Source organism: Vicia villosa, linkage group LG5 (genome assembly GCF_029867415.1).
Source record: "Vicia villosa cultivar HV-30 ecotype Madison, WI linkage group LG5, Vvil1.0, whole genome shotgun sequence".
In the NCBI taxonomy this organism is placed as follows: Eukaryota; Viridiplantae; Streptophyta; class Magnoliopsida; order Fabales; family Fabaceae; genus Vicia; species Vicia villosa.
In genome coordinates this window covers 10,353,822-10,365,690 of record NC_081184.1, presented here as the reverse complement: position 1 = coordinate 10,365,690, position 11,869 = coordinate 10,353,822, and the positions used below count along the sequence as shown (strand labels likewise).

At 30.2% G+C, this 11,869-nt stretch overlaps 1 protein-coding gene and 1 long non-coding RNA gene across 5 annotated transcripts; one reads left to right on the top strand and one right to left on the bottom strand.

The window, feature by feature from the left end:
* Positions 1 to 2,981: 2,981 nt before the first annotated feature.
* Positions 2,982 to 4,617, bottom strand: LOC131606246 (uncharacterized). The gene is made up of 4 exons (XR_009284778.1): positions 4,356 to 4,617; positions 3,899 to 4,105; positions 3,621 to 3,733; positions 2,982 to 3,212 (listed from the first exon to the last, which is right to left on the bottom strand). It is a non-coding gene; the product is annotated as an uncharacterized LOC131606246 (long non-coding RNA).
* A 3,484-nt stretch (positions 4,618 to 8,101) lies between these two features.
* Positions 8,102 to 10,819, top strand: LOC131606245 (rRNA biogenesis protein rrp36-like). Of its 4 annotated transcripts, none has more exons than XR_009284777.1 (3): positions 8,102 to 8,270; positions 8,356 to 8,529; positions 10,561 to 10,819. XR_009284777.1 is itself a non-coding variant. In XM_058878500.1 (2 exons), the coding sequence occupies exons 1-2, from the start codon at positions 8,186 to 8,188 to the stop codon at positions 10,761 to 10,763; spliced, it is 288 nt and encodes a 95-aa protein (XP_058734483.1). In that variant the 5' UTR covers positions 8,102 to 8,185; the 3' UTR covers positions 10,764 to 10,819. The 4 variants fall into 4 exon arrangements, 1 of the variants encoding a protein (XP_058734483.1); XR_009284776.1 differs by having other exon boundaries at positions 8,356 to 8,733; XR_009284775.1 differs by lacking the exon at positions 10,561 to 10,819 and having other exon boundaries at positions 8,356 to 9,492.
* The last annotated feature ends 1,050 nt before the right edge of the window (positions 10,820 to 11,869 follow it).

The following is an 11,869-nucleotide window of genomic DNA, read 5'->3' as shown; positions in this document are numbered from 1 at the left end:
TGGGGAGGTAATTCGGGTGAGATTGAGTTTGTGACGCATTGAAATTTTCCAAAAGTATTTCGAGATCGGATTTATAGGATTCTTGTGGTTCCTCGAAATACTGGGGTTGGGAGTTATAGAAAAAGTTAGGATGATACATTGTAATTAATGAAAAAAAATGTCTCAGTCTCTACTGCGTAACTAAAAGAGTTACGATATCGACTCAAATAGTCCCCGGCAATGGCGCCAAAAAATTGACCACGACTTTACGTGTCTATTAGTCGCGAAAACTGCAAGTGCACAGTCGTGTCGTGTAGTTTTAAAAGATATCGATCCCACAGAGACTATGAATCGACCTACCGTATTCTTAAGGTACTATGTAAATCTAAGGCTAATGATAATAATGCTAAAAGGGAAAATAAGACTTAAATCTAAATAAAATATTAATAAACGGATATCAGTATTAATTTTGTCTAACTTTGGTAATCCGAATTTCACTGGCCTAGTTCTTCTATTTAACAAAAAACCCTTCATTAAAGCACTGTTAGTTTAAAAGCCCTTTTCTCAAACTCTCGCTCTATTGAATCAGACTATGGTCCTAACTCTAAATGTACGCTCTCGCAGTCCCACCAGACCTAGAATCACTCTTTGAAAACAACAGTACTAACGGAATTCCTTTTTCATGTAAACATTAATTTATTTAAAAACCCTCGTCTCAAACTCTCGCTCTGATTATGCTAATATTCTCTAACGTGCGCTCTCGCTACCCCGCCGTGTTTAAAAAAACTTTTTGAAAATAAATAAACACTTAATCAATCATAATACGCTCTCGCTGTCCTTAAAACTAATGCCTAGTATCTACTATCCGGTTTTAAATCTCAAACTTCCACTTTGTTGATTTTAAACCTTAGTAAGTTATTAACCTCAAACTTTTGTCTGTTGATTTCTAACCTTTAATAATTCTAATTAGATACTAAACCAGAAAAATTGATTTTTTAATAAAACATTATTTAGGCCAATTTTATTCGGATCCCTTCGGTTCGATTACTTTACATACCGATATCTAATCGGTTTAGCCAGACATATTAATTAATTCAATCATGCATAAATTATAATACTTCATATGTTTAGACGATTCCATAATCAAATTAATAAATATCATGCAACAAATATATTAAAGTGATTAAATTAAAAACCTGAAAATAATAATTCTTCAATAAATTTGTTCGTCAATCTGACTGAGTATCTTGAAATTCTCGAACGGAAAGCGGTAAAAAACAAGGAATAAAAAGCACTTAAATCTAACGTAAGGTTAGATCAATGAAAAGTACGCAATAATTTCCAGTGTAGAAATTATTGCAAGAAAATATTATATGCCTAAGAACTAAAGAAACGGAATCAAAAACTCGAAACAAAACTTGAGAAATAAAATAATAGAAATGCTGGAAAACATATTGCACTGGTACGGTATATGAAAATGCCGACCCCTTGGCTTTTGTTTCTTCCCCTTTTTATAGGATGAGCTTTGAATCGGTTGAAGGAGAAGATTTAGGAGAGGTGGCCAATTTTCTGCGCAAGAATCGGTCTTGCAGTTGCTTCATTTTGATTCAAATTGCCTGAACGTTGCCTATTTTTGTGGAGAAGAAGAAGTAAGTGGCGGGGGCCACTTGCTTAGGGCGCACGCCCTCTTGCTGAGATGTGAAGAAATGGGGATGGGGGCCCCAGGCATGGTATGGGCGCCCCCACTTTCTTTCCTTTTTTCTTTTCAGAACGTGGGCTGAGTGGGGGTGGGGGCCCAAAGTGGGTATGGGCGCCCCCTAGCCTTCTTTTTCTCTTATTTTGTTTTTTTTCTTTTTCTGAATGTGTGAGTGGGGGTGAGGGCCCCAAAGTGGGTATGGGCACCCCCTCACTCTTTTTATTTATTTTTTATTTTTTCTTCTTCCAATTTTTCTTTCTTTGGTCTTGGGCTTCCAATGCGGGCTTTTTATTTTTCCTTCACTTCTCCAGACAATTCCTCGAAAAATATCATGATTTTCTTCTTTTTAGTCGAGCTCGGAATAATTTAAATACCTGAAATAAAGTGAGAAATACTAGCGTAATATTAAAATAAAATAATATAATTGATATAAAATGCAGATATAATCTATGTCAATCGAATCAAATATACGTTATATTTTCGTGTTATCACAGGCGCAAAGAGCGTGATTCTGCAAATTCTCCATTAGTGGTTTCTCTACTTGTTCCAGAGGAGGAACATGACTACTTCGATCTCCTGGGACTTTGAGGAAGAGTTTTACTTCCCTTGATATTTTGATGATTTAGATAATTAGGCTTCCATTTCGGCTAGTGGCATTTAAGTGACGATAATTAGGGAAAATAGTTGATTGGCTCTGATCGATACCATCTAAAAGTGCTTGCTTCATCCATTCGCTACTGGTTATTATTACGCCTCTAGTGAGAATTACATATCTCCATAACGTTGTTGTCTCAATGATAATTCGACTTCTCCTAGAAGCGGCTTCCAACATGGTGCTCCCCGTCAGATCCGTGTTATATAGGCTTTCTTCTATGCGAAATAATATTTCTTCTATCGCTACAAAAATGACTTTTGGCAACAATGGAAAACTGCAGCCTAAAGTGTTAAAACCGTAGCCTAAAGCTTTAGAAGACGGTTTTCAGTGTGGAATAAGCCGCCGTTGCCTATTCCAATATGCTACGGTTTTTGTATTTTCGCCCACGAAATATTAAAACCGTTGACTAAATATATTAATACGCTACGGTTTTTCCAATTAATTTTAGACCGCGGTTTTTATTAAACTACACATATACAACCGTTGCTGTTTTAAATAGACTACGGTCTTTTAAGCCAGTTTTAGTCCCATTTTCTTAGGCCACACTTATAAAACTGTTGCTTATAACCACAAGTTTTTATGAATTTTTTAAACCTTTTATTTATTTTATTAATTAGTTAATATATTGATTTGAGTATTGAAAATATTAAATTTATCCTAAAATATTATATTAAAGTAATGATAAGATTTATTGTTTTATTTACTTCAAAGAGTTTCAGTATAAACAATAGTATATAACGTTATACTCTATTTAAAGCTAAATATACAACAAAAAAACAACTTTCTAAGAACATACTCAAAACTCTAAACTTAAATTTACAAGTGCATTGCTCCAATGTCATTTCTTCCTCGCTCCATTTTCCATTAAATTCAATTCATGTCCTACAAATTTAAATCAAACGCACATAGAATCAAAGTCAAAACAACATTATAAAGCAAGAATTCAAAAACTCTAAATCTGAACATAAGACGAATCCAATTGCAAGCAAAAACACCTACACTCCACTAGTAGGAAAAAAAAGGTCTTAAATATCCTCAAAGAACAAAGGCCTGAGAATGGAATTAACATGTTACCTCCCTAAACCACAAACACAAATGCTTAATTCATAGAATCATCATCCTATGTAAATAATATTTAAAAATACTTATGTTCAAAATCAATTGTCATCCTAGCTTACATATCATCCAACACTAATACCAATCTTATTTGCATAAATAAATGTTATTCCTAAGATATTAGCCTAAAAAAAACTCACACATGGCAAAAATTGATTTAAGAAAAGTGCATACCCAATTTGTAACGTGGCTCACACTTAATTGTTGAAAGATACCATCACCTTGAGTTTGAATTACTATAGGTCATTTCTTCAATACATGCAGTCATTTGGAGTTGATTCACTTAACTGATAAATAATAAATAAATTTACTTAATTACTGATTTTCAATATCACCATACACATAAAGAGCCATTTTACAAACTCAAAAACCTTTTATTGCAACAGACCCAAAACAACATTTGCAAATATTTATATCAAATGATTTTATGAGAAAGGAATGATATTGTTTACCTTGGTGTTGATGTAGATTACAAAGATTTGCAAATTGCAAGTGGAATTGGAAACAATAACAAAAGGGAACTAGGATCCACTTGCCATTTATCAAAATCACAATGAACTTAAAATTTCAAGCAGTCAGAAGACAAAACACATTAGAAAGATAACAGGAGCATCATAGCTACCTTTCTTGCATAAGGTTACAAAATATGTTCTACATACCTGCACAAGATGAAAACCAAATGGGAAATATCATCTGAGTTAAATCATGGAGAAAACCTGTTATCTTTTAACCAATTTTCCTTTCACAGTTGCAATTAGTAATGAAAAATTGAATTTTAAACCTATGCACATAACCTCGCCATATTGGAATAGATTAAATCAATGGCCACATATAGCCAACAAATTAAATTGAAATAAGCATATTTCTTAGAAGAAAAAAAACAATCAAAATCAAAGACTCTTCTATTACCTTTATCGGTTCCCCCACTGCATCGTCAAAAAAGAGAAAGCGTAATCGGGTATCTTCCCCTCTATTTGGGTGTAGTTAGGTTACAAAACAACCCATGCACTATGGAATCAAAACGATGAAGAGAAAGTCTAACAACTACGACGGCCTCGAGAGGTGAGAAATAGTTTCAAGGATGCGTGAATCTGAAAGTTAAGAAAAGGGTTTTCAGGGTCACGTGAATCTGAAAGTAGGGAAAAGGGGTTGATGGAGTCTGATTTGAGAAGATTTGGGGATTTTTCTTATGGTTACTTATATTTTTTAATAAATTAAACTAAAATTTTTTAAAAATTTTTATTTAACAAAATTAATTTTATATTTTTAAAACTGCCATATTTGGAAAATTTATTTTAAATAGAATTAATATTTAGGTAAATCTACTTGCCATAAATTAAAAAATTGATTTAAATACTTATTATTAATAAATTTTCTTTAAAAATTAATATTTTTTCAAAAACTTTCCACAAAAACATTTTTATAAAAAATTTAAAAAATATCTTAATTTAATTAAATCAAGTTTTTATTAAATTTATGTTAATTTTATTTGTGATTAATAGTTGTATACTGGTAGTGTGTAAATATATTTATACTCTATTTAACCAAATCATCTCATTTAAACGAGATATTTCAACAATTTGTGTATAAAAATGATACTAATTCAGTAATTTGATTATCCTCATTTGTTTAGATATCTCTAGACAAGGTTACAAATAGTCAATAAATAGTAATTAATTTCTTTTTTTCATTGATTTAATTATAATTTATATTCTTCTATTTTAGCTCTTTGAATGAGTTTTTATTAAACATTTAAAAAAGAGGCTTGTATGATTTTCACACGGTAAAAAAATTTTAAATTGTAAAAAGGTTTTTTATTTATAAAAAATAAGATTATTTATAAAATAGCTTATTACGTAAAGTTTATAAATTTATTTATTTTTTAACATAATTAATTTAGATTAATCCACTTGTCATAAATTTAAAAAATTAATTTAAATACTCATTATTAATAAGTTTTGTATAAAAAATTTAATATTTTTTATAAAAACTTTCAACAAAAACATTTTTACAAAATTAAAAAACTATTTTAATTTAATTTAAAAAATTTTAAATTTATATTAATTTATATATGACTAATAGTTGTATACTGATAGTGTGTAAATATATTTATACATAATCCAACCAAATCATCTCATTAAATATTTGAGATATTTCAAAATAATTTCACACAGTAAATTTATTTCAATAAAAAATAGTAGTATTTTTTGACCCAAACAATTTACAACCTACCTAAAATTAAAAAAAAAAAAAGACTATTGAGATACCAAAATATGATCATGGGCAATTTATAAGCTACGGTTATTTGATCATGGCCAATTTCCAAAATCGTAGCCTTTTGTAATGAATTAGAAAAGGCAACAATTTCTAACGTGTAGCCTAAATATGTATTGTTATTATTCGTTGCATAGTCTTTATAGGCCACGGTTATGTAATACCCACACTTAAAGTAGCGTGGCATATAGAGAATAGGGGACAGTTTTTTTCAAAAATCTAGAAATTTAACATCGCCTAAAAAAGCGCGGTCTGTAACTCTTTAGGCTACAGTTTTGTAGCCGTTGCCTATTCTTCCGTTGTCTAAAGTAAAAAATGTTGTAGTATATGCTATACATATTATTCAGTGATTCGTTAACGTCTTGTAGTCTGAGGTTACATGATTCAACAACACACTGGAATATCTGCCATGATAAAAGAGGGGCTAACCTTCAATGTTAGTACTCCAACACTCAAATAAATATAAATATGTAAGTGAATGAGGTTTTATTTTGAAATTGTGTGTGAGTAGAATAACACGTTTTTTTAAATGACCCGTTATTCCTCATGCGTATGGTTTAGGGAGCCGTTGAATGTATCTTGGACCTGAATCTTCTATACTCATGCGTAAGGTGATGAACAGAGGAAATTTTGGGTTGAAGTATTTCATAAATGGGCGGCTTAAATTTAAAAACCTCGTATGAATCAGACCATACTCACCACAAATAACATGAAGCATGCTCTAAAGGCGTGGGCCTCATTATTTACATCTACCCATGATAGATTTCCATTATAATCCCACTTGATTACATATAATCGGGAAGACAATCTATACTTAGCTTGCGTCCCTCAAAATAGAAAACTTACTTTCCTTACCACCGGATGATAATCCATCACACTTTATTTTTTAGTATTCAATTTTTTTAAAAATACTTTTATCAGTAATGCATTTCTAATTTATATGTTTTTAATAAAGATTATAAAGACTCATGGAAAAGATCAAATCAAGTCGAAATCATCCTAACAAGACAAGTTTCAAAATATTTTACCATAAAAGTTACAATTATGAAGCAAGGAGAAGATTCGAAACCGAAGAACACAAGAAACATAAGGAAAAATTTGTGAGAAACGAATTTGCGCCACGTCTGTCGCCTTCTAAGCATTAAGGTACTATCAACTTCATATATGCCAAAGTGGTGCTGTCACAAGAAAAATGTCTCTTTCAAAAAATTGTTCTATAATTAAAACAAAGTATAATTAAGCTATAGGATTTATTATATATAGCAGTAGATGATTTGAAAGAAAATTTTTATCGTTTTTATCATTATATTTGTAAAATCATTAGTTAGCTCTTTATTTTTTTTAATTATGCACATAGATTAGTAAATCACGCTCTATGCACCCATTAGTGTTACAAAATCATTGTGCTATATTCACCAACGGGATATGGAAGGATTATAAAGTTAATGCAATTTTCTTGGATATGATAACTTGTCACATTGATATTTTTGTTGGCTTAAATTATTGTGATCACATTTTCACTCAATTAACTCATGTAAGGGAATTATTTTCTATAACTCATTAAGGACTTGTTTTTCTCACACTAGTTTATTGTCTCTAGCAACACTTTTTTATGCAACATGTGAAAATTGTTGCCAAAAAAGTATTTCTGGCAACGTTTTACACTTGATGCCAACAACATTTTTAGTACAATTTATAAATGTCCCCTAAACTCTTTATGGCTACGTTTTTTAAACCCTATTTTTGCAACGTCCGATAATTATCCCTTTAGAGAGTATTGGGGACGTTTTCTACTTGTTACAATATTTCTAACAAATGACTACATTTATTAAACGTTCCCTAAAAATGCAACGTTAATAAAAATTCAAGCAGCAAACTTCTCTCAAAACATTTTTTTTGACAAAGTTGTTAACATATAAAATTTATATGTCCTTTAGAGATAAATGGGATAAATTTTAAGGAATTTTAAAATAATAATTCTAAAATAATAACTATTATTATATTAATTAACTATGATTATTATAACAATTTTATTTGATTGAAAAGTTTTACTTAAAAGAATAAATTTATATTTTAAGTATGACTCAAAATAATAAATAAAATATAAGTAAGAAAAATAATGGGCATGTTACATCACATGTGTTATCTTGTTGGTCCTTTAATCACCATGTACATTAGAATAAACATAATTAACCAAAAAAATTATTAAAAAAAGTAAATCAAATATCAATAATAATGGTAAAAGGAGAATAACATGCGTACCTGGGTTGTGGGTTGCTTCATTTGTTTGTTTGTTTTTTTTTTAATTTTAAAGAGAATAATACATTAATAATATAAATAACAAAAATAAATAAAGGGTAACATAAACCCTAAATCAAAAAAAAAATGTGTAGAAAACAAATGGTGTATAGCGGCCGCAAGATACAGAGGGGAGATTTGGACCCCAGCGACCCTTTCCCCACTCGATGAACTCGACCCCTTCTCTTTCTTTCAATTCAAGAAGAACCTTCAAGTTTCGTCTAGATTCAACTTTCAAGCAGTGCCGTCAAGGTTCGTTATGTTCAAGCACCATTTTTTTTCAATTCCAGATATTGATTGATCATTTCTCTTTTTTTTTTTGCATCATTGAATTTAGGGAAAGGTAAACACGCTCAACAAAACCTAATCAAAACGATGGTGTTGTGCGAAACCTAATTCAAACGACACTCAACCTTATCAAAACAAATGATTCACGCACGTTATCAAATGATGCTTGTGTTTCTCATTGGGGAAAAGATTCACGCCATCGTATCACCGCTGTTGTATTGTTGTGCGTCTTCTTGCTATGTGACCCCTTCGTGCTATTCCCGTTATCAAACGATGCTCTGTTTCTCATTGTGGAAAATGATTCACGCCTTCGTATCACTGTATCACCGCTGCTTGTAATCTTGTTCATATTGTTGTGTTGATGTGTTGCTCATGTTTCTCGTGTTACTGCCGGTGTGATTGGTATCATCTTTTTTCTACTTTTTCTGTAAGTGTGATTATTTTTAACAAACTCTATGGCCATTACTGTTATACACTTAGTAATTTCATTAAGATAGATATAAATAGATCCATATGCAAGACGTTAACATGTTCATATAACACCGAGTTTTTCTCCAAGAGCATTTTGCTGATATCTCATTTAATTAAATTGTCATTAAGAGTTTCACATAATATTGTTGAAACCTTGGTTCATGTGTGCTTTTAAATCTCGTTGTTTAATGTATTGAACTTTTTTGTGGCTGTTAAGTTGAGTGACTGACTTAATTTTCAAAATAGTCGGGAGTGAATAAGTTTTCCTATTTCCTCTCTGAAGTTATACACTAAACATGCATTTGATGATATTAGAAGTTTGTAAAATGATTCCCTTCATATATTTTCTCTCTGTGATCTAAATAAGTCGATAGGTAAATCAATTTTAATTTTTGAACTAGCAATGGAATGTTTGAAATAGTCCAACTAAGGTGTCGGGTTGTCATAATAATTATTCAATGAAAATTTGAGAAAGGCTATGAAATTGACAGGGTTCTTAGTTGTAAGACGGAATCTTATACGGGGGAGGGACTAATTTGTAAATCAAAGTGGGTGGGAAAGTTAGTTGCAAGAAAAAGAAAAAAAAATTATGTTATGGAGGGTTGATTAGAGGGAGAGAAGTGGTTGTGTGTTTCCACTTCAGTTTCAACCTATAGCTAGGGGCCATGAATTTTACTTATTTGCTCTTAATTCCAATATATTTTTCTTCTATGCATAATTCAATTCTATGAATTGCCATCACTTTTCTCTAATTTGAGTATGAAAGTACTTTCTTTTTCTCTCTTGATTGGGTTATAGAAGAGCAGATATTACTAGCAAGGGTGGTTGTTTGAAATTTATAGACCCACTAGGAATTGAAATAATCGAAGAAAACAAGAAAATTATTAGTATTATTTTATTACATGAGAGAAATTGGTGAGGTGTTTGGTAATTTATTGTTAAGTTCAACTTTTACTTTCCTTTATATATGGATAAGAAAGAAGAGATGGGTAATCAAATATTATTTCATTGTTTTGGGCACTATAACAAACAGGATAAACTAACAAACATAGATATGCATGGAGAAAAAATATATTGAAAATTAACTTGATGGTCTAATCTTAAAAACTATTGAAGTATAATAATTAAAAAAAGAAAAAAATATTGTTATTATTTCAACTCAATTGTTCAACTGTAGTAGGAATTATCATTAGTCCTTGTGTTCTTTTAACTTTATGTGTTGTTGTTTTGTTATACCATATCTTTGTTGTACTCAAGTTGTCACAGTTTTTCCGTGAAGTTTATAACTCAGTTTATTAATTTCTTTGAACATCTGGTAGAAGCACCATTTTCGACATGTTGAACTTGTGGCATTTTTCGGCGTTGTTGCGTTCTTGCTTCTTTGAGTTGTTGTGTTCTTTGTGTTGCTATGTTCATTCTACTTTAAGTTGTTCATGTCATGTGAATAAATGCCGATGTTGATATGTGTAACTTTTAACTGAAGAGTGTGATGACATTGAATTTATGAGATGTGTCTTGTTTGAGGAGTATTATGTGATGATATAAATGAGAAAGAGTAGAAATTACTAGTTGCATATATGAGCATTGTTGTAGAAAATGTGAAACATGCATTTGTTTTAGTTGCATTGCATCAACATTGATTTTCTATTCTTTTCAATAATGAATTTTCAATTTTTCCAGCACTTATTCTACTTGTCTGAGGTAATGATTATACTTATGATGTAAAGGTAAAATGAAACTTAATTAGTTCATCTAACTTGTTTTAATTTTCTTATGCAACAAGATATCAATGAAGATGGTGATGACGACGACGTAAGTAACAAATTTCAAGAGAACAACTTAAGTGATGAAGATGAAATAAGTGATGAACTAGAGGATGAAATATGTGATGAACTAGAGGACGACATAGGTGATGAACTTCAAGAAGATGACATAAATGATGAAGAGGATGATGGAGATGAAGATGAGTTCGAAAAATTTAAATAAGTTGGATATTGTTGTTTTAGGCTTCTACTTTAGCATTAAACTTAAAGAAACTATGTATTTTGTAAATTTGCTAGACTTAAACTTCTAAGCGTTAAATTACTAGTATTAAATAATGTTTGACATTTAGTGTATTAAGTTAATGTTTTAAGATTTTATTAACACAAATGGTAAATGCAATTTATGTTTGGTATTAAGTAATGTTTGAATTGTTTATTTTAAGAAAAATATAGTAAAAACTATTCATGGTAACTTATATATATTTAATCAAGTTTTCTCTCTATTTTATTTTTAAGGAACAAATTGTAATTGTAATTAGATATTGCAACATTTGAAAATTGTTCCCTAAAGGTTTTCTCACTCTACCAGTTTTAGGGAACGTTTTGTAGTTTTTGCCATATTTGACAACACCTTAAAAACGTTGCCTAAGACGGCAAGAAAAAACGTCCCCTTTTCTTGTATTTTAGGCGATGTTTTAGAGAACTGTGGATAAAAAGTGTAAATAAACGTCCCCTAAAACAATAGGCAACGCTCGCATAGAGGACCGCTGGAAAACATCCCCTATTCTTTTAGGCAACGTTTTTATCATTTCTGGCTACACTTTTCAATTGTTGTTAAAAAGGAAAAATGTTGTAGTGACTAAAGGTCTTTGAAATGATTAAAAGTGCTTTGTTTACGATCATGTCTTTTTTCTCGTAGATGATTTCAAGTATAATACACATAAAAACAAGTACATTAGAGTATCAATTGTTTTTAACTATATTATTATCATCAAAACCCTTCTAAAAAAAGTAATTGCTCTTAAAATTATTTTTGGTTCAACATAAACCACAAAGCATTTCCAAAATTTTTATCAAACAATGAAGGATAAAAACTTATACTAGATAAACAACAACAACAACAAAATAATAATAATAATAATAATAATAATAATAATAATAATAATAAATAATAATAAATATAATAATTAATAATAAGTATACTTGAAATTAATTCCTCATCGCCGACAATGAATGTTTAGCTACTTATGATCAAATGAAGGTAATAAATAAAAGGTTAAATATATTTTTGGTGTTTATAAATATTTTAAATATGATTTTTAAGTCCCT

Bases quoted from the DNA above. Each gene is read 5' to 3' on its own strand.
- LOC131606245 (XM_058878500.1), top strand. From the start codon at position 8,186: ATGAACTCGACCCCTTCTCTTTCTTTCAATTCAAGAAGAACCTTCAAG. The intron at 8,271-10,560 runs GTTCGTTATGTT...TTATGCAACAAG, and splicing joins TTTCAAGCAGTGCCGTCAAG to ATATCAATGAAGATGGTGAT.